The sequence below is a fragment of the Telmatherina bonti genome (assembly GCF_933228915.1).
Source record: "Telmatherina bonti genome assembly, chromosome: 18".
Classification (NCBI taxonomy): domain Eukaryota; kingdom Metazoa; phylum Chordata; class Actinopteri; order Atheriniformes; family Telmatherinidae; genus Telmatherina; species Telmatherina bonti.
The window spans coordinates 37825899-37853526 of NC_136616.1; the positions used below are offsets into that span (position 1 = coordinate 37825899).

The 27628-nt window shown below is 46.6% G+C and overlaps 1 protein-coding gene across 1 annotated transcript in view; it reads right to left on the minus strand.

Annotated features, from left to right (window-relative positions):
* Positions 1 to 11440: 11440 nt before the first annotated feature.
* Positions 11441 to 27628, minus strand: part of camta2 (calmodulin binding transcription activator 2) — a 28861-nt gene continuing 12673 nt past the window's right edge. The window contains exons 14-25 of the mRNA XM_079258103.1: positions 26211 to 26380; positions 19376 to 19560; positions 18230 to 18308; positions 17901 to 18156; positions 17595 to 17828; positions 17316 to 17515; positions 14270 to 14451; positions 13991 to 14195; positions 13807 to 13878; positions 13340 to 13533; positions 12422 to 12496; positions 11441 to 12351 (exon numbers count right to left, since the gene is read on the minus strand). Of these exons, the coding sequence (XP_079114229.1) occupies positions 12297 to 12351; positions 12422 to 12496; positions 13340 to 13533; positions 13807 to 13878; positions 13991 to 14195; positions 14270 to 14451; positions 17316 to 17515; positions 17595 to 17828; positions 17901 to 18156; positions 18230 to 18308; positions 19376 to 19560; positions 26211 to 26380 (1907 nt within the window). The 3' untranslated portion in view covers positions 11441 to 12296. The remainder of the gene's footprint in view (positions 12352 to 12421; positions 12497 to 13339; positions 13534 to 13806; positions 13879 to 13990; positions 14196 to 14269; positions 14452 to 17315; positions 17516 to 17594; positions 17829 to 17900; positions 18157 to 18229; positions 18309 to 19375; positions 19561 to 26210; positions 26381 to 27628) is intronic.

Genomic DNA, 27628 nt, shown 5'->3' on the forward strand with positions numbered 1-27628 from the left:
TCCTGCTTCGGATCTCCCTCTCTTTGATCCTTTTTCCTTCTTTTTTGATAGTGATGGCTTTTCTGATTCTGACTCTGTTTTCCCTTTCAGTATGTTTTATGACGGATTTTCTTCAACCCTGCCGGGAGTGACCATTCTGATGTTTTAGTTTCCTGTATCTCTTTGGGTAGTTAGTGTTATTTTATGGGTTTGTTTTGTTGCTTTATGTTCATGAATTGTGATTCTTTTGTGTTGATCCTGAAAGGATCAAAAGGGGGGAATGTGGTGGAATTATGCGTATAGTGTAGTTTTAATATGTTAATCATTTATTAAGTTTTTTTTAAGTAGTACACGATATATATTCTGCATAGTTAGAGTAGTTCAGTAAGCTTGCTTTAGTAGATTCATGCATAAAACTAAGTGTTCTGTTCAAGGCCTGTTTCAGCTTTGACTGTTGTTATCTCCAAGCTAGCAGTTGTTTTGACTAGTGCTGCCAGGCAAAGGTTGTTTGTGTATGCTTAAAGAACACTGTAGCACTCTGAGCAGGGCAGAGTTCTCGAGACCTCTCACCCGCAACATCTGTACATGGCCAATAAATTGAACAGAAAACAGTTGATTTATAGATTTATTCCTCATCGGATAAATTCCACGACACCTCTTCACTTCATCCCTTCATCACCTCGTCACTTCTTCACCTCACGACTTCATCCCCTCATTACTTCATTACCTCATCCCTTCATCAACTCATAACTTCATCCCTTCATCACCTCATCACCTCTTCCCTTAATCACTCATGACCTCATCACCTCACCCCCTCACCACCTCATCACTTCGTCATTTCTTCACCTCACCCCTTCAAAGCCCCAGCCAGCTTGTCCAAGGTCAGACGTACAGAGATGTAACATTTATGACAACAGAGTAATACAGAACCAAGCATAAGCTCAGGCCATGCAGCCAGTTTTACCGGCGCCGCCTTATAACAGGTAAGAACAAAGATACATTAGGATAATAGGGGGTCGAGGGAAAAAAGGTCATGTAACTCCACTAGATGACACAGTCTGAAGAGACAGAGAAAAAAAAACCTCATACACTGAAGCACAAACTAAAACAAGACGCACAAAGTCCAGGGAGGCGGTGCGTCATGTGGGAGGGGACTGGGGCGGTTGAGGAGGGGGACAGAGCGTCTATGAACATGTCTTCTTCCGTTCTCAGGGGGGGCTGCACCGGCCCGATGCTGTTGGGAAGCCGAATCCAGATTTGATTGTTGTTTGGGTTCCAGGTGAGGAAAACAACTTGCCCTCGGCCTTGAGTCCAGAGCAGGTCTCAGGCTGGCAGCTCCAAACAGCCGAATGGGGGGGTCAATTTCCACCGATTCTAGCAGACATCTTCTCCATGTTGTTGTCGATTCTGCGGACCAGCTCCGGGACCACGGCCAGATGACCAGTGTGGGCCAGACTGGTATCCTGCTTACGGTCGAGTCCGGTCAACTCAACAGTCTGTGCACGGCCTAGCCCGGCACATACTGTTCCAGAACACAGGCAGCCTGCCAGATATTGCCAGAATCTCACGGGTCTTGAAGTAGATCAGGACTCCACCTGCACCAATCAGCAAAATCCCGATCACCAATAATCTAAAGATGTAAACATCCTCCATGTCCTCAGAGGAAAGAACCGCCAGACACATCGGTCTCCATCTGGCCCATGAGTCCTGAATGTATCCAGCCGGAAGCGTCTCCTCAGGGCATGCGGGCTCCCCTCTGCCCGATCTTCAGGTTGAGAAAATTTGATCAATTGCGTTGAGAGACCAGCCAATCAGATCCATCATGTAGTTTGAGTGGAAGTAAAGAGATGTAAAAAGAGGCTCAGAGTCAGACAGGACAAAGTCGCAGGCCAGAGTGGGAGGAGAGGGAGGAACCAGGAGCACAGATAGAAGCGTCCGCCTTCACTTAGAGCAGGAGTGGAAAAAAATCATCCCTTCATCACCTAATTCCTTCATCTCATCATTTCATCACATCGTCACTTCATTAGGACGGAGGACAGAGGGGGACGGAGAAAGACAGAGGAGGATAGAGGAGGACGGAGGAAGGCAGAGGAGGACAGAGGAGGACGGAGGATGACAGAGGAGGACGGAGAAAGACAGAGGAGGACAGAGGATGACAGAGGAGGACGGAGGAGGACAGTTAGTGTATTTTATGTCCTCGATAGGAAACTTTACAGATTCTTCAGAAATCCAAGAATAAATCCAGTCTTTCACAACAAGCATAATTTAAACCATTTAAATAATTTTAAAAGTAAATAATTAAAACTGAAAGACAGAAATGTCTCCAGGTGATGAAAACACCATGAGAGACGGTAAAGCAGCCCGGTAGCTGGACGTCCTCTCAGCCGTCCACATCGTCACATATTAATACATGTTGTTACGTCGTCTTCCTCCCAGGCTGGAAGAATCCTGCTCATCATGCAGGATTTGCTTCTGGGCTTTTCTCCAGCAGGACGACGGATCTTCTGGGAGGAGGTTGGACTGGTTCCGATCAAAGCTGTCGGAGTCCAGTAGAAACCCACTGGTGAATTGTCAGGTTTCCAGATGTGCTGAAAGCTGCTCCACACTGCTGACAGCTGTATGGTTTCTCTCCAGAATGGACACGCTGCTCAACGTCCCAGCTGCATGTCTGGCTGAGCAGATCCTCCCCATGGGGAGCAGATCTATGTGTGTCTGCTCTATGAACCTGTTGGTGGTCTTTCAGAAGACCACACTGGGAAAATCCAGTTCCACACTGGGGACAGCTGTACGGTTTCCCTCCAGGGAAGCTCCAAACATGAATCCTGAGGTTGGCAGCTGAAGAGAAAGCTGCTCTACACTGATGGCAGCTGTACGCCTTCTCCTGGAGGAGTTTCACATCGTACACTTCCTCTGGACCGCAGGTCTGCAGGTCCAGGCTCAGACCAGCAGGTCTGGAGGTTTCCTCACGCTGACCACAGCTGTGCGGTTTCTCTGGACTGCAGGTCTGCAGGTCCAGGCTCAGTTTTGAGGTTTCCTCACGCTGACCACAGCTGTACGGTTTCTCTGGACCGCAGGTCTGCAGGTCCAGGCTCAGACCAGCAGGTCTGCAGGTTTCCTCATGCTGACCACAGCTGTACGGTTTCTCTGGACCGCAGGTCTGCAGGTCCAGGCTCAGACCAGCAGGTCTGCAGGTTTCCTCATGCTGACCACAGCCGTACGGTTTCTCTGGATCGCGGGTCTGCAGGTCCAGGGTCAGACCAGCAGGTCTGGAGACGGTGTCCTCACTGAGACGTTTGTGTTTGTGGACACGCTGGTGGCTCTTTAAATGTCTCGGCGTCCTGAAGGCGGCGCCACACTGGTCACAGCGGTGCAGATGGTCTCCTGTGTGGATGAGCTGGTGGCGTATCAGGCGGTTTAAGGAGGTGATGGCGGCTCCACACTGTTCGCAGCGGTACGTCTTCCTTCCAGATAGAATAAGCTCGGGCTGTTGGAGACGACCAGATGTGGTGGAAGCTCGTCCACCGCTGAGACGCTGGTCTTTGTGGACATGCTGGTGGCTCTTTAAATGTCTCGGCGTCCTGAACACTGTCCCACACTGGTCACAGCGGTGGAGTTTCTCTCCGGTGCTCTGATGGCGGATGAGACGGTTTGCTCCACCCTGCTCGCAGCAGAACGCCTTCCTTCCTGTGTGGATGCGCTGGTGGCGCATCAGCAGGTGTGAGGACGTGAACGCTGCTGCACACTGATCACAGCCGTGCAGCTGCTCTCTGCTCTGGCTGCATGTGTGTTTGGTCAGGAGCGTTGAAGAGGAGAAAGACGCTCCACAGCGATGGCAGCGGTGCAGCTGGTCTCCGCTGTGGATCCTCTGATGCCTCTTCAGATCAGGAGGTTTGGTGAAGACCTTCCCACAGAGGTGGCAGCAGTAGTTCCTGGTTTGTTCCGAGCCTCTGCGTTCCTGTGGAGACAGAGTCAGATGTCTTACTGCAGTCTGAACCGTCTTCCTTTTGGTTGTATGAAGGTTCAAATCAGACATTTATGCATCTTTTCGGTCCTCCGTTTGTCTTCGGCTTATTCAACAGAAACCCTCCACTACAATAATCCTGGTTTCAGTGTCGACAACAAACCGACATGATGGTCCCTGAAGACCATATTTACATTTTAAACTTGCTTATTTACACTTTTTACAAACTTTAAATGGAATATTACTGCAAATAACTGCAAAAACTAAACAATAAATAAATTACAGTGAATAATTAGTTTCCAAATCAAATAATTAGTTTCCAAATCAAACCTCTGGTCATCAATTGATGGGGGTTTTGGGGGGGGGGGGGGGGGGGGGGGGCACCGGCCATCTCTGAAATCTGATTGGACACCTCAGGTGAGTAAAGGGTCCCTGGAGTCGGACAGAGACATCTTTCCAGACCTGTACACCAGTATTGCTGTAAATCTAATTTTAGCATGAAGCTACATAGCAGTGCTACTCTAGTTTGACACCAGCAGTAAGTTAGCTTTAAGGTATTGAGACCATGTGATATTTACTTTTCAGTGAGTGTATGTAGGAACATCACATCAACTCAGTTTATGAGGATTTTCACATAAAAGTTGAAAATAAACTAGAAAGATGCTAAAGGTTAGCTTAGCGCCAAGTTAGCGCTACACAATGCAGTTTCATTTTAACAGGACGCTAGCAGGATACTAGCTGGTTTTTAAAGTTTACATTGATTTTTATATGTTATTACACAAAGGCAGAATTCATCAAACATTTTTCAAGCAGAATGTTCCAGCCTAAACCCCGCCTCCCCCGACACGGGCTGCCTCTGATTGGTCAGCTGCCCTTAGAGGTTGCACATTAACTGTTTTCATGATTGTACTTGCAGATTGCTGCTTTCCGAAACCATTGTACTGCAGATAGCTACTTCCAGAATCCATTGTACTGCAGATCGCTACTTCCAGAAACCATCGTACTGCAGATCGCTACTTTCAGAAACCATCGTACGGCAGATTGCTACTTCCAGAAACCGTCGTACTGCAGATCGCTACTTCTAGAAACCATCGTACTGCAGATCGCTACTTCCAGAAACCATCGTACTGCAGATCGCTACTTCCAGAATCCATCGTACTGCAGATCGCTACTTTCAGAAACCATCGTACAGCAGATTGCTACTTCCAGAAACCGTCGTACTGCAGATCGCTACTTCCAGAAACCGTCGTACTGCAGATCGCTACTTTCAGAAACCGTCGTACTGCAGATCGCTACTTTCAGAAACCGTCGTACTGCAGATCGCTACTTCCAGAAACCGTCGTACTGCAGATCGCTACTTCCAGAAACCATCGTACTGCAGATCGCTACTTCCAGAAACCGTCGTACTGCAGATCGCTACTTTCAGAAACCGTCGTACTGCAGATCGCTACTTTCAGAAACCGTCGTACTGCAGATCGCTACTTCCAGAAACCGTCGTACTGCAGATCGCTACTTCCAGAAACCGTCGTACTGCAGATCGCTACTTCCAGAAACCGTCGTACTGCAGATCGCTACTTCCAGAAACCATCGTACTGCAGATCGCTACTTCCAGAAACCGTCGTACTGCAGATCGCTACTTCCAGAAACCGTCGTACTGCAGATCGCTACTTCCAGAAACCGTCGTACTGCAGATCGCTACTTCCAGAAACCGTCATACTGCAGATCGCTACTTCCAGAAACCATCATACTGCAGATCGCTACTTCCAGAAACCGTCGTACTGCAGATCGCTACTTCCAGAAAACGTCGTACTGCAGATCGCTACTTCCAGAAACCGTCGTACTGGAGATCGCTACTTCCAGAAACCATCGTACTGCAGATCGCTACTTCCAGAAACCGTCGTACTGCAGATCGCTACTTCCAGAAACCATCGTACTGCAGATCGCTACTTCCAGAAACCGTCGTACTGCAGATCGCTACTTCCAGAAACCGTCGTACTGCAGATCGCTACTTCCAGAAACCGTCATACTGCAGATCGCTACTTCCAGAAACCGTCATACTGCAGATCGCTACTTCCAGAAACCGTCGTACTGCAGATCGCTACTTCCAGAAACCATCATACTGCAGATCGCTACTTCCAGAAACCGTCGTACTGCAGATCGCTACTTCCAGAAACCGTTGTACTGCAGATCGCTACTTCCAGAAACCGTCGTACTGCAGATCGCTACTTCCAGAAACCATCATACTGCAGATCGCTACTTCCAGAAACCGTCGTACTGCAGATGGCTACTTCCAGAAACCGTCGTACTGCAGATCGCTACTTCCAGAAACCATCATACTGCAGATCGCTACTTCCAGAAACCGTCGTACTGCAGATCGCTACTTCCAGAAACCGTCGTACTGCAGATCGCTACTTCCAGAAACCATCATACTGCAGATCGCTACTTCCAGAAACCGTCGTACTGCAGATCGCTACTTCCAGAAACCGTCGTACTGCAGATCGCTACTTCCAGAAAACGTCGTACTGCAGATCGCTACTTCCAGAAAACGTCGTACTGCAGATTGCTACTTCCAGAAACCATCGTACAGTAGATTCTCGCTTACTGGGTTTTTCTTCCAGCTCTGGGTCCAATCATAGAACCAGATCCTGGTTCTGGATGTTCCTCATTGCGCAGTCTGCAAGGAAATTCCGCTCGCGAACACCAACGCTGTCGCAACTCTGTGGATCAACTCCATCGTTGTCTTTGCTTCGGGAACATGAGCAAACGCAGCCCTGCGACCGGTCGCATGTCGACACTGGAAACGTTGCGGTATCCATCAGAGTTTAAGCTCTTCCGCCGTACACCGAGCAACAGAGGGGGCAGGCCTTACTCCTCGTCAGCGTGCACAACCTGGAGATGATGACCAATCAGTGAGCGGCGCCACAGCACCTGTCGCCTCTACCACATGGAAGCCGAATGGAGGAATTAAACATGCGATAAGTATTCAACATGGCACCCGCGGCGTGATGAAGAGGAGAAAGGCATCCACATGGAGCAGCAGAGCGAGCAGCTGGCGTCTGCATGGACCGGTTCAGCACATCTCCATGGAGACCTGTTCATTCCTCACGTCGCTCACAACAGTGACGGTCATGTACTTCATCATAGTAACGCCTGTAGTACTGGGATAAATACTGCAGTAACATTACTAACAGGGTCCATCTACATGTCCCGACATCGATCTGTAGAAACTGAGAAACATTAATGTGACCGCTGGCTGAAACAAACACATGATACTAGCTGCTGGATTCTTTTACTAGTAAAAGTACTTCCTGGTGAGTACAGTAAATCCGTGTTATTTTTACTAGTTTTACCTTTGAACAAATTTAATTTTAAGCCCTTCGTTGTTTGAATGCAATGTTAACATAGAAAAAGGTTTTTATCTGGTTTGAGTCCTGGACGGACCTGAAATGGCCACTTCAGTGCCTCTGGGGTATGATCCAGAAACTACTAACATGTGCAAATTACTCACCTCAAAGAAGAAATCTGTAAGCTCTCTGACGAACTCAGATCCAAGAATGAGCTACTTGACAGTCTACGGGACTTGGCCAACCAACAGCGCTCCACACACATCGCCTCGCTGAAGGCGACTCTCCAGGATACGGTGCTATGGAATCCAGACTCCTCACCGTGGCCTTCTTCCAGCTCGACTCCTAAGCACCAGCTTTGGGCGGAGGTGATCTGCCGCAAGATGAAGAGCAGTGGCGGACTTTCGCTCTCTAATCGCTTCGAGGCTCTCTTTGCACTCACACACAACGAAAGCCTGATTGCTCCACCACCCAGCGTTGACCCAGTGGCGGCCATTATGGAGGGTGCAGCACCGGGTGGTGTTGGACAGGCAGCTGCATCTGTCGGTATCTGCACCGACGGAGAGTCCCGGTACTCATTTTCCGCAAAGCGTCGGCAGCTCCTGAAGGACACAGTAAACAGTCACTCCGGGCTTCGACGCTGCACAGTCAGAGGAGGTGCTACTACGGATGCTGGAGCGGTTGCGTCTCCATCGGTGGCACCTGTGGCAGAGGTTTCTGCCTCCATCCCTGCGACAAGGGGCGCCATCTCCGTGGTGGCGGAGGTGTCATCTTTGATTCTGGCTGTTCCTTCCTCGACGAATGCCAACTCTGCTGCTGCCGTCGCTGCCACTGCTGCCACAGCAAACACCGCTGCCACAGCAAACGCTGCTGCCACAGCAAACGCCGCTGCCACCGCAAACGCCGCTGCCACCGCAAACGCCGCTGCCACCGCAAACGCCGCTGCCACCGCAAACGCCGCTGCCACCGCTCCACCTTCTGGTGCTGTGGGAAGGAAGGCTCGGGGGCGATCAGTGTCTGAAATCGGCCCTCGCGTGCTCATTGCGGGGGACTCCATCGTCCGACATGTCCACTTGAACAGGTGCCTGCTTTTAAAACGGCGGTGGTAAGGCCCCTTCTGAAGAAGAGTGGCTTAGATCCAAACATGGTTGATAATTACCGACCTGTATCCAACTTACCGTTTTTAAGTAAAATAAGAGAAAAAGTTGTTTTTACTCAATTACACGAGTTTTTTTAATTAATACATTTTAGAAAAATATCAATCTGGTTTTAGGACTAACCACAGTACGGAGACGGCCCTCTTAAAGATTGTTAGTGACCTTAGATCTAGCCTGGACTCACAGAAACTTTCTGTTCTTGTTCTACTGGATCTTAATGCCGCATTCGATACAGTAGATCATCAGATTTTATTGAACAGGCTCAGAAGTCTGGTGGGCCTCTCAGGGATTGCTCTTAAGTGGTTTCATTCCCACCTCTCGGATCGACAATTTTTTGTAAGTATGGATACATGCTCCTCACGAACCTATGAAATAAAATGTGGGGTTCCCCAAGGATAAATTTTAGGCCCGTTACTTTTTAACCTGTATATGTTGCCACTTGGGGACGTCATCAGGAGACACGACATTGATTTTCACAGCTATGCCGATGATACACGGCTTTACATCGCTGTGTTTCCTGATGACTTAGAGCCACTTAATGTTCTTTTAAATTGTATTTCAGATATAAAGTCATGGATGGCAGCAAACTTTTTACAGCTCAACTGGGACAAAACTGAAGTTTTAATTATCGGTCCTGAAGGCAAGAGAGAGATCCTTTTATCAAAATTACAACACTTTAATCCCTCCCAGTGTGTGAGAAATTTGGGTGTTCTTCTGGACTCTGAGCTGGATTTTATTCCATACATAAAAACTGTAACAAAAACAGGTTTTTATCATCTTAAAAATATTGCCAGAGTCCGCCCATTTCTCTCTCTTGCCAGCACCGAGGTGTTGATGCTTTTATTTCCAGTAGATTAGATTACTGTCACGCCTTGCTCTCTGGTCTTCCTAAAAAGTCTCTTTCCAGCCTACAATTACTACAGAATTCAGCGGCACGAGTTCTGACGAGGACCAGATGGCGGGAACACGTTACACCAGTTTTAAAATCGCTGCATCGGCTTCCTGTGCGCTTCAGGATTGATTTTAAGATTCTTTTACTTGTTTATAAATGTCTTAATGGACTTGGGCCTTCTTATTTATCTGACATTCTTTTTAATTATGTGCCCTTGCGGACCCTGAGGTCCTCTGGTTATCGGCCTTTTAGTGGTTCCTAAAGTCAGAATTAAAACATACGGAGACCTTTTTCCATTGTTATGGTCATCGACTGTGAAACAGCTGCCAGAGAGCCTTAGGGCCACAGAGACTGTTGATGTTTTTAAGTAGAGGCTCAAGACCTACCTTTTTAGCTTAGCATTTAACTGTATTTTTTAAAAAAAATTTATTTACTTATCTTATTTTACTTCATTTATTTTATTTATTTTTAAATCATTTCATTTGAGGTCCTATTTTTAGTACATTATTGTGAAGTCCTTTTATGTATTTTTATAATTGTTGCTCTTCTTTCTTCTTACTGTTTCTTAAGGTTATTCAACTTCTGGTTTTAACTCCAGGGTGTCCCTTGTGGGGATCCAGCACATTGGGGGCCCTGCCTGTTTTGTCTGAGGTCTGCTGTCATGGAGACCGCTGCTGTTTGGGTGGTGCGGGGTCCTGCACTGCAGCTTTATGGCAGCGAGGTGGGCCCTAGGCTGCCTGTAGTTGTGCGGTTGCTGTGGCGATGGCCCCTATGAGCATGCAGGGGACTTGCTCCTGGTGTGGATGGATCCCGAGGTATTGTTTGCTCACATCAGCACCAAGTCAGAATTTTGATCACTTAATTAATGTTTTTAGTTGTTTTATTAACCTGCGTTCAGTTAGAGACAGTATTTAGAGAATATGGGGTGGGGGTGGTTGCTCTCTGTCCTTGTGTGTATATGAGTGTGTGGAAAGAGTTGCATCTTTATCATTTTTAAATGTCTTGTCATCTACTGTTTGTTTTAATTCTTGTGACTTGATTTTACCTTGTAAAGCACTTTTTGTCCGCGTCATGAAAAGTGCTCAAGAAATAAAGTTTGATTTGATTTCGTAAATTCTTTTGATTTCGTAATTCCTGTTGAGTAGAGTAGGACAGCCTTAGTTTACTGTACTCACCAGGAAGTACTACTTGTAGTATAAGTACTTCCCGGTGAGTAAAGTACAACAGCATTAGTTTTACCGCCATGTTCATTCAGAGAACTTGCCAGGACCAAGATGGCGGCCCGCTGACGTAGGCAGTGGGACCAACATGGCGTCTGCGTGCAAGTCCCATATAGAACTGGACAACTGGACCATTTAGAGCTTTTAAGTCTTTCCGTCTGACTGTTGGTCTCGAGGAGAACCGAGTCGCGTGACGGTGACGTTTCTGAACTTCCGGGTTTGAAGACTGACCTGAAGACCGGAACCGGACCGAACCGGAAGTGAAGCGGCTTTGTTGGCGGAGTCGGTCTCGTGCAGCTTCAGGTCCCGGTCCGGGTCCATCATGGCGAACCGCTGCAGGTTCGGTGCTGGTCCACAAAAACCCAGGAGCTCTGCACGCGACCGTTCATTCCAACGTGGGGAAGCCCCGCCCCTAGTTACCGTTGCTACGGCGGGTTTTTCTGACTGCAGATTTATTCCTGATCGGATCAATAAATACTGAAACTGTTTATAATACTGCGATGAATAAGTTAAACACTGAAACAAATACTGAAATAATGAGTTATTCAGTAAAATAATTATTCTATAAAAACATTTTCTTTATTTATTGATCAACTAACCAATCACCACCTATTAATTCAGGTCATTCTGTTTCATAAGCTTTATTTGATGTTTATTAAGCACATTTTAGTGATTTATCTACTTTTATTCGGAATTCAAATGTTTTGACAACGAGAAATTTTATTTTAATGAAAGTTCCACTAAATCTCTTTGTTCCGCTCCTCCATCGAACTCGGACCAGGTTTCATCACCGCAGAATGAAGAGCTTGTTTTATTCCACGTGGCTGGAGAGGCTGACGAGTCACCTGTCGACCAGGTGAACTGGTTTCCATCAGAAACAGACCCAAAACGGTAAACAGCTGATTTATTAGAATAACGCTGCGGATCTCGTCCAGATGCAGAAATCACATACAAACTCGTGCAAAGCGTCACTGCAACAGATGAACCGAACGTTTCAGCCAAACCGAGGAAAGAAAAAACATCTCCATACCAACAGAAGCTCATGCTCGGGCAGAGCACCGCGGTTGCCATGGCAACACAGCATCACTGTAAGCTCGCGCTATAACACCTGCGGGCTCAGAGCAGAAATGTCGCCCGGAGGAGTTTATGGGGGGGGGGGGGGGGGTTATTAAGACTTGACTTCAGTCTGTGCAGCACACACACCCATACACACACCCATACACACACACACCTCATACATTCACAATAACAGTTCATGCTGTAATAAATAAAACATCCAGAACTTCTATAAACTTTAGAATATATATATGTTTCTGTAAGTGATTGTGTTGAAACGTCTTCCTTCCTGCCGCCCAGGACCACGCGCTCTGTCTCAGTCCGGGACGGGCCGGACGCCCTTCCTGCCGTCTGGGAGCATCATCACCAGAACCAAACATGGACCCTGGTCCTGTCAGGCGGCGCTCAGGGACAAGGAGGCTCTTGGGGCTGCAGACAGCTACATTCAGGAGACAGACAACTGGCTGACGGATGGATGGACTGAGTGATCGATCAGGACGCGGAGGAAAGAGGAGGAAGAGCTGGCGTAGAGTAAGGGATGTCTCCGTCACCGCCCTCCTCTCCGCCGGCGGCTCGGTTTCTCTCCGTCACCGCCCTCCTCTCCGCCGGCGGCTCGGTTTCTCTCCGTCACCGCCCTCCTCTCCGCCGGCGGCTCGGTTTCTCTCCGTCCGCCGCCCAGAAGAAGGTCTAGGTGGTCAGTCCTCTCCTCTCCAGCTCCCTCGTCTGCTTCAGCTCTTTAATCCTGCAGCAGGAACATCGGGGATCAAACCACCGTCCAGCTGAAGGAGAAGACTCCACGCTGTCACGCCTACCTGTGTCTGCAGCGCCTCAGGAACCTCATGATCTTCCTCGCCGCCTGGTCCTGCTTCTTCGTCAAGAACGAACCCCTGATGGACACAACCAACCAATCAATGAATCAATAGATAGATAACTGGTACCACAGGTTTTAATCCATTTCCTTTTCCTTAGTGTAGGTCCTACAGTCCGGTTCTAACACGTGTCCAGGTGCGGCGAGGACTTACTGTAGGTCCTACGGTCCAGTTCTAATGCCGCCACGTGTCCAGGTGCGGCGAGGACTTACTGTAGGTCCTACGGTCCAGTTCTAATGCCGCCACGTGTCCAGGTGCGGCGAGGACTTACTGTAGGTCCTACGGTCCAGTTCTAATGCCGCCACGTGTCCAGGTGCGGCGAGGACTTACTGTAGGTCCTACGGTCCAGTTCTAATGCCGCCACGTGTCCAGGTGCAGCGAGGACTTACTGTAGGTCCTACGGTCCAGTTCTAATGCCACCACGTGTCCAGGTGCGGCGAGGACTTACTGTAGGTCCTACGGTCCAGTTCTAATGCCGCCACGTGTCCAGGTGCGGCGAGGACTTACTGTAGGTCCTACGGTCCAGTTCTAATGCCGCCACGTGTCCAGGTGCGGCGAGGACTTACTGTAGGTCCTACGGTCCAGTTCTAATGCCGCCACGTGTCCAGGTGCGGCGAGGACTTACTGTAGGTCCTACGGTCCAGTTCTAATGCCGCCACGTGTCCAGGTGCGGCGAGGACTTACTGTAGGTCCTACGGTCCAGTTCTAATGCCGCCACGTGTCCAGGTGCGGCGAGGACTTACTGTAGGTCCTACGGTCCAGTTCTAATGCCGCCACGTGTCCAGGTGCGGCGAGGACTTACTGTAGGTCCTACGGTCCAGTTCTAATGCCGCCACGTGTCCAGGTGCGGCGAGGACTTACTTGATCTTGGGGTTGTGGCTGGCGGCGCCTCGCGGCGTCTGCTTCAGCTTCTCGTACTCCTTGTAGCTGCGGTAGTACTGCTGGATGAGGACCGCCGCCCGCCGACTTTGCTGGAAACGCTTCTGCTCGTAGTAAGAGCGGAACTTGGACTGGATCAAGATGGCCGCCTGGGTCATCTTCTTGTAGAGAGCGTACTGAGAGGGGGAGGAGTCAGAGAGTTAGCGTGCAGACAGGAAACGGGCCGGGTTCTGATGAAGACCGTCTAAACGGACATGTTTGATTCTATGTTCTGGCATGACTTGTTTCTGACACACTACAGACACACAGAGCTAGGCCACGACTACACCTAGGACCCGCCGTTTTACCTTCAGAGCTATCCATGTTAGCTACCAGGGAGAGAGAGACACTGCAGGTTAGTTCAGGTGAGTGAAGCTGACGACACACTGCAGACCAACACACAAACACACCTGTTTGTACTTCCTGTAGCATCTCTGGATGACGGCTGCAGCCATGTCCTGCTGCTCCTTCAACCTCCGACCCTGAAACGCACGTAACACCTCCGTTTGTCCACCAGGTGGCAGCGGTCTGAACAGCCTCGTGTTTACAGACAGTTTCCATGGTGATGGACAGAGGAGATCCTCTGGCGTTTACCTTGTACCTCCTGAAGGCGTTCTGGATGATCCTGGCGGCCTCGTACAGCTCCCTCTGCTCACCATCCGTCAGCGTCAGCAGGGCAAAGTCCCGCTCCATCTTCCCATTGGCCGACGCATTCAGGAACTCTGCCCACGCCGCAGAGGACGGAGGGCGGAGCCTCTGGAGAGCCAAAGCGCTGAGAGGCGACGGGGGACACATCCGCCTACAACACCCCACACATCTAACATTACACACCTGGAGTCCACTGGGAGCAGTCGTTTAAACCATGAAACATACCTGGGCGGAGAGTGCGTTTGCGTGTCGACCGTCTCTAGGTAAGTGGCCAGCCAGGTGTCCTGGATGGCAGGGTTGTCCCGCCTCTCTCTGAGCGGTGACTCTGCCCCCCTTGGGAAATCCTCCTGTTTGATTCGCTCTGGGGTCGCCTCGATGATTTGCTCCGCCAACGTTGCCATGTCAACCTTGCGCATCAACAGGTACAATCATCATAAGAAAGACTGGTGATTAAAGGTGTTCAATCCGTGTTTGTTCATTTTCTAGGATATAAAATTCACAAACTTCCGAGAAGGATTCAGGAACAGAAGAAGGCGTCCAGGTACTAACTTTCCAAACTAAACCTAACCTAACAAGCCTTCCAAACTAAACCTAACAAACCTTCCAAACTAAACCTAACAAGCCTTCCAAACTGAACCTAACAAACCTTCCAAACTAAACCTAACAAACCTTCCAAACTAAACCTAACAAGCCTTCCAAACTGAACCTAACAAACCTTCCAAACTAAACCTAACAAACCTTCCAAACTAAACCTAACAAGCCTTCCAAACTAAACCTAACAAACCTTCCAAACTAAACCTAACAAGCCTTCCAAACTAAACCTAACAAGCCTTCCAAACTGAACCTAACAAGCCTTCCAAACTAAACCTAACAAGCCTTCCAAACTGAACCTAACAAACCTTCCAAACTAAACCTAACAAGCCTTCCAAACTGAACCTAACAAACCTTCCAAACTAAACCTAACAAACCTTCCAAACTAAACCTAACAAATCTTCCAAACTGAACCTAACAAATCTTCCAAACTAAACCTAACAAGCCTTCCAAACTAAACCTAACAAGCCTTCCAAACTAAACCTAACAAACCTTCCAAACTAAACCTAACGAACCTTCCAAACTAAACCTAACAAGCCTTCCAAACTAAACCTAACAAGCCTTCCAAACTAAACCTAACAAACCTTCCAAACTAAACCTAACAAGCCTTCCAAACTGAACCTAACAAACCTTCCAAACTAAACCTAACAAGCCTTCCAAACTGAACCTAACAAACCTTCCAAACTAAACCTAACAAACCTTCCAAACTAAACCTAACAAGCCTTCCAAACTAAACCTAACAAACCTTCCAAACTAAACCTAACAAACCTTCCAAACTAAACCTAACAAGCCTTCCAAACTGAACCTAACAAGCCTTCCAAACTAAACCTAACAAGCCTTCCAAACTGAACCTAACAAACCTTCCAAACTAAACCTAACAAGCCTTCCAAACTGAACCTAACAAACCTTCCAAACTAAACCTAACAAACCTTCCAAACTAAACCTAACAAATCTTCCAAACTGAACCTAACAAATCTTCCAAACTAAACCTAACAAGCCTTCCAAACTAAACCTAACAAGCCTTCCAAACTAAACCTAACAAACCTTCCAAACTAAACCTAACGAACCTTCCAAACTAAACCTAACAAGCCTTCCAAACTAAACCTAACAAGCCTTCCAAACTAAACCTAACAAACCTTCCAAACTAAACCTAACAAGCCTTCCAAACTGAACCTAACAAACCTTCCAAACTAAACCTAACAAACCTTCCAAACTAAACCTAACAAGCCTTCCAAACTGAACCTAACAAACCTTCCAAACTAAACCTAACAAACCTTCCAAACTAAACCTAACAAGCCTTCCAAACTAAACCTAACAAACCTTCCAAACTAAACCTAACAAACCTTCCAAACTAAACCTAACAAGCCTTCCAAACTGAACCTAACAAGCCTTCCAAACTAAACCTAACAAGCCTTCCAAACTGAACCTAACAAACCTTCCAAACTAAACCTAACAAGCCTTCCAAACTGAACCTAACAAACCTTCCAAACTAAACCTAACAAACCTTCCAAACTGAACCTAACAAATCTTCCAAACTAAACCTAACAAGCCTTCCAAACTAAACCTAACAAGCCTTCCAAACTAAACCTAACAAACCTTCCAAACTAAACCTAACGAACCTTCCAAACTAAACCTAACAAGCCTTCCAAACTGAACCTAACAAATCTTCCAAACTAAACCTAACAAGCCTTCCAAACTGAACCTAACAAACCTTCCAAACTAAACCTATCAAACCTTCCAAACTAAACCTAACAAATCTTCCAAACTAAACCTAACAAGCCTTCCAAACTGAACCTAACAAACCTTCCAAACTAAACCTAACAAACCTTCCAAACTAAACCTAACAAGCTTTCCAAACTAAACCTAAAAAACCTTCCAAACTAAACCTAACAAACCTTCCAAACTAAACCTAACAAGCCTTCCAAACTGAACCTAACAAACCTTCCAAACTAAACCTAACAAGCCTTCCAAACTGAACCTAACAAACCTTCCAAACTAAACCTAACAAACCTTCCAAACTAAACCTAACAAATCTTCCAAACTAAACCTAACAAGCCTTCCAAACTGAACCTAACAAACCTTCCAAACTAAACCTAACAAGATTTCCAAACTAAACCTAACAAACCTTCCAAACTAAACCTAACAAACCTTCCAAACTAAACCTAACCAATCTTCAAAACTAAACCCCACAACCTTCCAAACTCAACCTAAGAATCCTCTTTGGAAACCTTTTAAACCAAACCTTCCGAACTAAACCCAACAAACCTTCCAAACTAAACGTGACAAATCTTCCAAACTAAACCTAACAAACTTTCCAAACTAAACCCAACATACCATCAAAACTAAACCTAACCTACCTTACTAAATAAACCTAAGAATCCTGTTTGGAAACCTTGTAAACCAAAGCTCATAAAGTAAATCTAGCAAACCTTGCCAGCTATACGTAGGAAACCAAAGTTGAACCGAGGACTAGACGAAGCAGTACTTCTCAGGAGGAAGTTACATGTCTTAACTTCACTGTAAAAACTGAAACTAGTATCGGATCAACACAGGAAGGCAGATTTAACACAAAAGATCAAAAGAACAGTTATTTATCCTGGGTCGAGCACCCAGTAAAACTCTTTGAGAAAAAAAGCTCCTGTTAAGATGCGGGTGTTGCCATGGCAACCTGTGGCTGTACCTGCAGCACCTCCTCCTCCAGGTACTCCTCCTCCCCGCCTTCATTCTCGGCGTTTTCGCTGTAGTGGAGCAGCTGCTCTTCCAGCGTTGGCGCCACGTGAAGCCGCCGTCCACCGGCAGAGTGTGTTATGGAGTGTGTGTGGGCGGCGTTCTCGTAGTCCATGAGGTAGAGGGAGTCTCTGGAGCTGCCGGGGTTCAAACCTGCAACACGGAGGAGCGGTCAGCAGTGGCCATTAAGACTCCTCCCACTCTTATCAGAGCCAATCAGCAGTGAGCTTACCTGGGTTGCCTGAGCGGAAGGTGGTGTTTGGCCCCTCCCCCCACATGGACACTGCTGGTCGGGTGTAGAGGGAGGAGGGGGAGGGCGGTGACACAGGCAGTGAGGAAGAGGAGGAGAGTGATGAAGGAGAGGAGGGGGAGGTGTCCATGGGGGCGGGGCCACTGGAGTAAGCAGAGCTCGGGGAGGGGGAGGAGGGGTCACTGGGGGAGGGGAGGCTGCTGGAGGAGCTGAGACCTGGAAGAGGAGGCAGACTGTCAGAGCCAATCAGAAAGCTGGAACCAGGTCACATGACGGGCAGAGCCTTACCTGTGTCCGGGCTCGTGGACAGAGGTGATGGGGGTAGCCGGGGCGTGTCTGCTGGAGGCGTGTGCACGTCCCTGGGTGTTGTATGTGCACGCTGCATGTGCAGCTCCTCCAGCGCCGTGGCCAGACGCGTGTGTCCACGTGAGCGTGCGACGGCGAGCGGGAGGCGGCCCAGAGAGTCCGGGATCCCCAGAGCCAGACTGTTCCAGCTGTACAGCAGCTCCGCCGCTCTCTGGTGGCCCAGAGCACACGCCCACATCTGCAACACACAGAACGCCGTCAGACCGTGGTCACCGTGGCAACAACCATGACGCCACATCCACGCAGTTTACCAGAGGAGTGCAGGAGAAGTGGTCCACATTGAGAGGATCAACCTCCTGCTCCAGGTCCAGACTGTCGCTGGTTACACTCCTAAAACAAATAAACAAACAAAACTGTTTCTTTCTTAAAACGTAAATCTGAACTAATTCTTACATCAGGACCGGAAAATGACACGAGTTTAGTTAACAACATGGAGAAACATGAAAATGTCTCTAAACAAAATGTTTTCAATAAAGTTGGACTCGTGTTTGGGGCGTGGCTGTAAAGATGGGCGGAGCCTCTGTCTCATCACCCAAAGGTTCCTTTAGAGCTACACTGAGGCTCATTGGGCGGTTTCTACCATCGCCATCTTGGCAGCATCTTGCAGAAAATACATAAATGGGCAAAGAGATGCAGCTGAGAGGGGGGCGGTGATTGTGGGGGTGCTACTGAACTCTGACCTGCCTGTAACTAAGAGCTAACAGAGCTAGCATGAGCTAACCAGCTAACAGAGGAAAGTGGGTTAAAGATGAGGCTAAAGCTGTTAGCGGCTATACTACATCGTCTGGCTGTCAGGTATCAGAGGCCTGTCAATCAAAATAACACCCCAAATTACACAGAATTTATAGATTAATAAATATCTATACAGATGTTATTAAAAAAAAAGGATTAAACGTCTTTATTTCCCCTGTAAACATGTTTATTTCCCCTGTAAACATGTTTATTTCTCCTGTAAACATGTTTATTACAACAATAAACATGTTTGTTTCTGCTTTAAATATGTTTATTACGACAGTAAACATGTTTATTCCTGTTGTAAACATGTTTATTTCTCCTGTAAACATGTTTATTTCTGCTGTAAACATGTTTATTACAACAATAAACATGTTTCTTTCTGCTTTAAATGTTTATTACGACAGTAAACATGTTTATTCCTGTTGTAAACATGTTTATTTCTGCTGTAAACATGTTTATTTCTGCTGTAAACATGTTTATTTCTGCTGTAAACATGTTTATTTCTGCTGTAAACATGTTTATTTCTGCTGTGAAATTGGTCTTTTTAACATGGGAGTCTCTGGGGATTTGCTCTGTTGTGGAGCCCCTAGTGGATGAAGGGGGAACTGCAGGTTCTGGGGTTGCTGTACTGCTGATTCAGAACAGATCCAGATTGTGTTTACCTCCAGTGTATCAGGGTGTGGATCAGGTGTGTGTATCCCTGAGCTGCAGCCAGGTGAAGCAGAGTCATCCCACGGTGACGAACTGAGTGATGAAGTCTCTCTCCTTCTCCTCCTCCTCCCCATCTTCCTCCTCTCATCATTCTTTCACACACTCCAACAATCCTCCTTTCAAACCACTGTGGGGACTGACACACACACACACACACACACACACACACACACACACACACACACAGAATAAAAACTTCTTGATGCTTGTTTGGATTAAACTGGAACATTTCAGTTCAAAGTGAACTTGAAGGAGGTCTGTGTATCGAGGACTAAAAGTAGAACGAGGGCAGAGGATTAGTGGTAAACTGTCTGCATACTGCATACTAAAACGTAGAGTAGAAGTATGACACCAGTACAGGGCTGTATACAGACGTGTGTACTTACTGCTTACTCTAACGTATCTGTATGTAAACTTTAATGACCCAATAAAACCAGTAAAAGCCGATTCTGAGGTCCGATTCTGAGGTGGACCGGAGGCGAACTGAAGGCCAGGAACGAGTGGAACCGAGCAGAGCTGAGGAGCGGCGAGCGTCCGTTCGCCACAGCTTCTACTGAGCGGCGTGGAAAGATCTGCACAGCGTGCTGATGACGTAAAATAGTCCCGCCACACACAGCCGAGCGGTTCTGCTGATTCCGATCTCGGACCAGATCTCGGACCAGAACCGATCCCAGAGCAGAATGTCTCGTTTGGTGAGCCCTGGACATCCAGGTAAAGGAACGATGTCTGCAGACCCCCGTCTGCACCGGACCACCCACCGAGCACCTGGACCATCATGGTGCCCCGCTTCGGGTCACCCCCCAGCTGGCAGGAAACAGCCCCCTCCCCTCCAGATTTCCCCTGGCATGTGCAGTCTTCCCCACCCCCGTCTTGGTGTGACGCACATGGGCGAGCAAGGCTGAGGGTGAGTGACAGCGTGGAGAGCGAGGCTCGCTGTGATCTGGAAACACCTCCTGTCATCACTCCTCACCTCCACCCAGCTGTCAGTCATCCGTCCTGCTCTCCGACAGCTGCACCGCCGCCGCCCAAACCCCGTGTCCACGCTGCTTCTCGATCAGCCAATCCCAGCGCCAGAGCCCGTCACCATGGTAACTGGTAAAAGGAGGAGCGGCTCTGCAGGGTCACCGCTGCTCTAATTGTTTTAGTTAAGGTCACGGCGAGTCTATTTTAACTCTGCCGCTCCATCTGCCAAATTCCCATGACATCAGCCTGGAAGGGGCGGGGCCAACAGTGCCTTCATGTAATCCACCTGGGACTGGATCTTTACTCACCTCCAGCAGCGGACACGCCTACCTCTCCAACGCAGTGGGGGGGAACAGGGGACTGAGTGTTAAAAAAGACGGGAATACCGGGAAGAGTGAACGCTGACTGTTCCTGGAACCTGGTCGGACCTAAAACCGGACTTACCCAACCCTTACCCTGTTCCTCTGTCTGACTTTAATCTCCAGCTCAAGCAGCTGATTGGCTGCTGCAGGTCTAATCTGAAGACAGACAACCTTCTGTCTGACGGCGTCTTTAGTTCTGGGATGAAACACTACCTGTCAGCCGAAGAATGCAACCTCTGTCCCTAGACGCTGACGGCTTTAAGCCGCCCTGCTGCACGGAAAACCTCACGTACATCAGGACCTGCAGCTCCCTCAGCACGCCACCGCCGGCAGAGACTGACTGCACGCCACCGCCGGCAGAGACTGGCTGCACGCCACCGCCGGCAGAGACTGGCTGCACGCCACCGCCGGCAGAGACTGGCTGCACGCCACCGCCGGCAGAGACTGGCTGCACGCCACCGCCGGCAGAGACTGGCTGCACGCCACCGCCGGCAGAGACTGGCTGCACGCCACCGCCGGCAGAGACTGGCTGCCACGCCACCGCCGGCAGAGACTGGCTGCCACGCCACCGCCGGCAGAGACTGGCTGCCACGCCACCGCCGGCAGAGACTGGCTGCACGCCACCGCCGGCAGAGACTGGCTGCCACGCCACCGCCGGCAGAGACTGGCTGCACGCCACCGCCGGCAGAGACTGGCTGCACGCCACCGCCGGCAGAGACTGGCTGCACGCCACCGCCGGCAGAGACTGGCTGCACGCCACCGCCGGCAGAGACTGGCTGCACGCCACCGCCGGCAGAGACTGGCTGCAGGCCACCGAAAAGAATTTCCCCACCGGAATAAACTGGTTTCTGCAGAACCAGAGAGATCACGAAACTTCCAGAGTCTGAGAGGACGTTTGGGGGTAGGGTAGGGGGGGAATCACGCATATAGTTACAACAGTTTGTACTCAGTAGAACCATGTAAACTAGATATAACTCAGTAGAACCATGTAAACTAGACAGAACTCAGTAGAACCATGCAAACTAGATGTAACTCAGTAGATCCATGTAAACTAGATATAAATCAGCGGAACCATGTAAACTAGATATAACTCAGTAGAACCATGTAAACTAGATATAACTCAGTAGAACCATGCAAACTAGATGTAACTCAGCAGATCCATGTAAACTAGATATAACTCAGTAGAACCATGTAAACTAGATGTAACTCAGTAGAACCATGTAAACTAGATATAACTCAGTAGAACCATGTAAACTAGATATAACTCAGTAGAACCATGTAAACTAGACAGAACTCAGTAGAACCATGCAAACTAGATGTAACTCAGTAGATCCATGTAAACTAGATATAACTCAGTAGAACCATGTAAACTAGATATAACTCAGTAGAACCATGCAAACTAGATGTAACTCAGTAGATCCATGTAAACTAGATATAACTCAGTAGAACCATGTAAACTAGATATAACTCAGTAGAACCATTTGGACTAGATAGAACTCAGTAGAACCATGTAAACTAGATAGAACTCAGTAGAACCATGTAAACTAGATATAACTCAGTAGAACCATGTAAACTAGACAGAACCCAGTAGAATGGTGTAAACTAGATATAAATCACAATCATGTAAACTAGATAGAACCCAGTAGAACCATGTAAACTAGATATAACTCAGTAGAACCATGTAAACCCAACAGAACTCAGTAGAACCATGTAAACGAGATAGAACTCAGTAGAACCATTTGAACTAGATAGAACTCAGTAGAACCATGTAAACTAGATAGAACTCAGTAGAACCATGTAAACTAGACAGAACTCAGTAGAACCATGTAAACTAGATAGAACTCAGTAGAACCATGTAAACTCAATAGAACTCGGTAGAACCATGTAAACTAGATAGAACTCAGTAGAACCATTTGAACTAGATAGAACTCAGTAGAACCATGTAAACTAGATAGAACTCAGTAGAACCATGTAAACTAGATAGAGCTCAGTAGAACCATTTGGACTAGATAGAACAAAGTAGAACCATGTAAACTAGATATAACTCCGTAGAACCATGTAAACTAGACAGAACTCAGTAGAACCATGCAAACTAGATGTAACTCAGTAGATCCATGTAAACTAGATATAAATCAGCGGAACCATGTAAACTAGATAGAACTCAGTAGAACCATGTAAGATCAATGGAACTCAGTAGAACCATGTAAACTAGATAGAACTCAGTAGAACCATGTAAACTAGATAGAACTAAGTAGAACCATGTAAACTAGATGTAACTCAGTAGAACCATGTAAACTAGATAGAACTCAGAATCATGTAAACTAGATGTAACTCAGTAGAACCATGTAAACTAGATAGAATTCAGTAGAACCATGTAAACTAGATATAACTCAGAATCATGTAAACTTGATCTAACTCAGTAGAAACATGTAAACTTAATATTACTCAGAATCATGTAAACTAAATATAACTCAGTCGAACCATGTAAACTAGAAAGAACTCAGTAGAACCATGTAAACTAGATGTAACTCAGAATCATGTAAACTATATATAAATCAGTGGGACCATGTAAACTAGATATAACTCAGTGGAACCATGTAAACTAGATGTAACTCAGTGTAACCATGTAAACTAGACAGAATCCAGTAGAATGGTGTAAACTAGATATAAATCAGAATCATGTAAACTAGATATAACTCAGTAGAATCATGTAAACTACATATAACTCAGTTGAACCATGTAAACTAGACAGAACCCAGTAGAATGGTGTAAACTAGATATAACTCAGAATGATGTAAACTAGATAGAACTCAGTAGAACCATGTAAACTCGACAGAACCCAGTAGAATAGTGTAAACTAGAAAGAACTCAGTAGAACCATTTGGACTAGATAGAACTCAGTAGAACCATGTAAGATCAATAGAACTCAGTAGAACCATGTAAACTAGATATAACTCAGAATCACGTAAACTAGATATAACTCCGTGGAACCATGTAAACTAGATAGAACTCAGGAGAACCATGTAAACTAGATAGAACCCAGTAGAATGGTGTAAACTAGATATAAATCACAATCATGTAAACTAGATAGAACCCAGTAGAACCATGTAAACTAGATATAACTCAGTAGAACCATGTAAACTCAATAGAACTCAGTAGAACCATGTAAACTAGATAGAACTCAGCAGAACCATGCAAACTAGATGTAACTCAGTAGAACCATGTAAACTAGATAGAACTCAGTAGAACCATGTAAACTAGATGTAACTCAGTAGAACCATGTAAACTAGATAGAACTCAGTAGAACCATGTAAACTCGACAGAACCCAGTAGAATAGTGTAAACTAGAATGAACTCAGTAGAACCATTTGGACTAGATAGAACTCAGTACAACCATGTAAACTAGATAGAACTCAGTGGAACCATGTAAACTAGATATAACTCAGTAGAACCATGTAAACTAGATAGAATTCAGTAGAACCATGTAAACTAGATAGAACTCAGAATCATGTAAACGTGATCTAACTCAGTAGAAACATGTAAACTTAATATTACTCAGAACCATGTAAACTAGATATAACTCAGTAGAATCATGTAAGCTAGATATAACTCAGAATCATGTAAACTATATATAAATCAGTGGGACCATGTAAACTAGATATAACTCAGTGGAACCATGTAAACTAGATGTAACTCAGTGTAACCATGTAAACTAGATAGAACTCAGGAGAACCATGTAAACTAGATATAACTCAGAATCACGTAAACTAGATATAACTCCGTGGAACCATGTAAACTAGATAGAACTCAGGAGAACCATGTAAACTAGATAGAACCCAGTAGAATGGTGTAAACTAGATATAAATCACAATCATGTAAACTAGATAGAACCCAGTAGAACCATGTAAACTAGATATAACTCAGTAGAACCATGTAAACCCAACAGAACTCAGTAGAGCCATGTAAACTAGATAAAACTCGGTAGAACCATTTGGACTAGATAGAACTCAGTAGAACCATGTAAACTCAACAGAACTCAGTAGAACCATGTAAACTAGATAGAACTCAGCAGAACCATGCAAACTAGATGTAACTCAGTAGAACCATGTAAACTAGATAGAACTCAGTAGAACCATGTAAACTAGATGTAACTCAGTAGAACCATGTAAACTAGATAGAACTCAGTAGAACCATGTAAACTCGACAGAACCCAGTAGAATAGTGTAAACTAGAATGAACTCAGTAGAACCATTTGGACTACATAGAACTCAGTACAACCATGTAAACTAGATAGAACTCAGTGGAACCATGTAAACTAGATATAACTCAGTAGAACCATGTAAACTAGACAGAACCCAGTAGAATGGTGTAAACTAGATATAAATCACAATCATGTAAACTAGATAGAACTCAGTAGAACCATGTAAACTAGATATAACTCATAATCATGTATACTAGATATAACTCCGTAGAACCATGTAAACTAGATATAACTCAGTAGAACCATGTAAACTAGATATAACTCAGTAGAACCATGTAAACCCAACAGAACTCAGTAGAACCATTTGGACTAGATAAAACTCGGTAGAACCATTTGGACTAGATAGAACTCGGTAGAACCATTTGGACTAGATAGAACTCAGTAGAACCATGTAAACTAGATAGAACTCAGTAGAACCATGTAAACTCAGTAGAACTCAGTAGAACCATGTAAACTAGATAGAACTCAGTAGAACCATTTGGACTAGATAGAACTAAGAACCATGTAAACTAGATAGAACTCAGTAGAACCATGTGAACTAGATAGAACTCAGCAGAACCATGAAAACTAGATGTAACTCAGTAGAACCATGTAAACTAGATAGAACTCAGTAGAACCATGTAAACTAGATGTAACTCAGAATCATGTAAACTAGAGTAGAACAATGTAAACTAGATATAACTCAGTAGAACCATGTAAACTAGATATAACTCAGTAGATCCATGTAAACTAAATAAAACTCAGTAGAACCATTTGAACTAGATAGAACCCAATAGAACTATGTAAACTAGATAGAACTCAGTAGAACACCGTAAACTGGATAAAACTCAGTAGAACCATGTAAATTACATAAAAATCAGAACCATATCAACTAGATAGAATTCGGTAGAACTACGTAAACTGGACAGATCCCAGTAGAAAAATGTAATCTAGATAGAATTCAGTAGAACCAGGTAAACTAAATTGAACTCAGTAGAACCATGTAAACTAGATCAAATCCGGTAGAACAATGTAAACTAAACAGAACTCAGCAGAACCATGTAAACTAGATAGAACTCGGTGTTGTCTCTTGTGAGTGCAGGCCCTCCCCTGCACTCATTAGAACCATCTCTGTCTCCATGGCAACCAGGAGTACAGCTACTCCTTCATTCTCCCCGATAGATTCCAACATAGCTGCCCCAGGCTGAGAACTGAACGTACCTGGTCATGGTCCTCAGGCAGGTGTGGAGGAGGGGGTGTGGCCAGCTGGCTGTTGTGCTGCTGCTGATGTTGCAGCTGCTGGTTGTTGTTGTTGTCGCGGGCGGCCATCTCCGCCATCCTACGCTCCATCTGCTCCAACCGCTCCAGGATGGACATCCTGAACTGGTTATCTGCAGGTGGAGAACAGGTATGTGACACAGAGCTCCTCCACAGGTGAGCGAGGCTCCTGTATCCCAGTTACACCATTCCAAGGTGGGACAGAAACCAAGCCGCACTACAATGCTCCTACATCTCCCATGATGCCTCTCCTGGACGCGGTGCAGCTGCTCCGACCACAGGAAGAAGTCAGATCATGACAGACCCGAGCCTCACCAAACCTCAAGACAAACATGAGACCTTCAACCAATCAGCTGCTCGTCAATCATCCAAAGACTGATGTGACTGGCTGGAAAGTGTGAAGACTATGTCGACAGCTCTAACCAGGAGGCCTCTCTTAAATAACTGCTTAAAGAGAGCCTCTTAAACACATACACACACACACTGTGTGTCAAATGGAAACTATCTGACCGACTTCAATCACCTGGCACGCTGGCTGTGTGTTGAGGAAATAAAAGCAGAGTTCCAGATTTAGCCTGATACACTGTGACCTGAAGCGCACACACACACACACACACACACACACCAGGGACTCCCTGATAACAGCTGAGGATTCCTCCCATTACAGCTGACCTCAGCCAGCCTGCAGACAAATCATCAGTGACAAAAACACCAGAAAACCACAGCAAACCAGCGAGACGTCTCCAGGCTGTTAGGGACCATCGCCCACTGGGGGGGTTGGGGTCTGCTGAAAGAAACCAGCAGCTTTACCACACAGCTGGACAAAAAACACACTTCATACACACCAATTCATCTGAACATCACCAGCTACGTTACCATGACAACAAACACAATGACAAGGAGAAGGGGGTCCTACCGACACCATGCTGCTTCTGAGTCCCGTCCATCTTCTGCCTTACAGCTCACTGAGCGCGCTCAGTGTCATTCAGTGAACTGTGATGTCACAAGATGAGTCAACACTCATGTGCGCACACACACACACATTCACACACACATCAACGGACACAGTGGCAGGAAGCAGACTGAGCGGCCGAGAGAGGATCAGATCAAGTTAAAGTCACACAGAGAGAGAGAGAGAGAGAGAGAGAGACTGCTGATGGCATGCTGGGAAATCCTCAGAGGACGATAACCCATACTGACCCCGAGACCGACCCAACACTGACCCCGAGACCGACCCAACACTGACCCCTAAAGTGATTTAAGACTGACCTAACACTGACCCCTATACCGACCCAAAACTGACCCCTAGACCAAGCCAACACTGACCCCTAGACCGACCCAACACTGACCCCTATACCGAC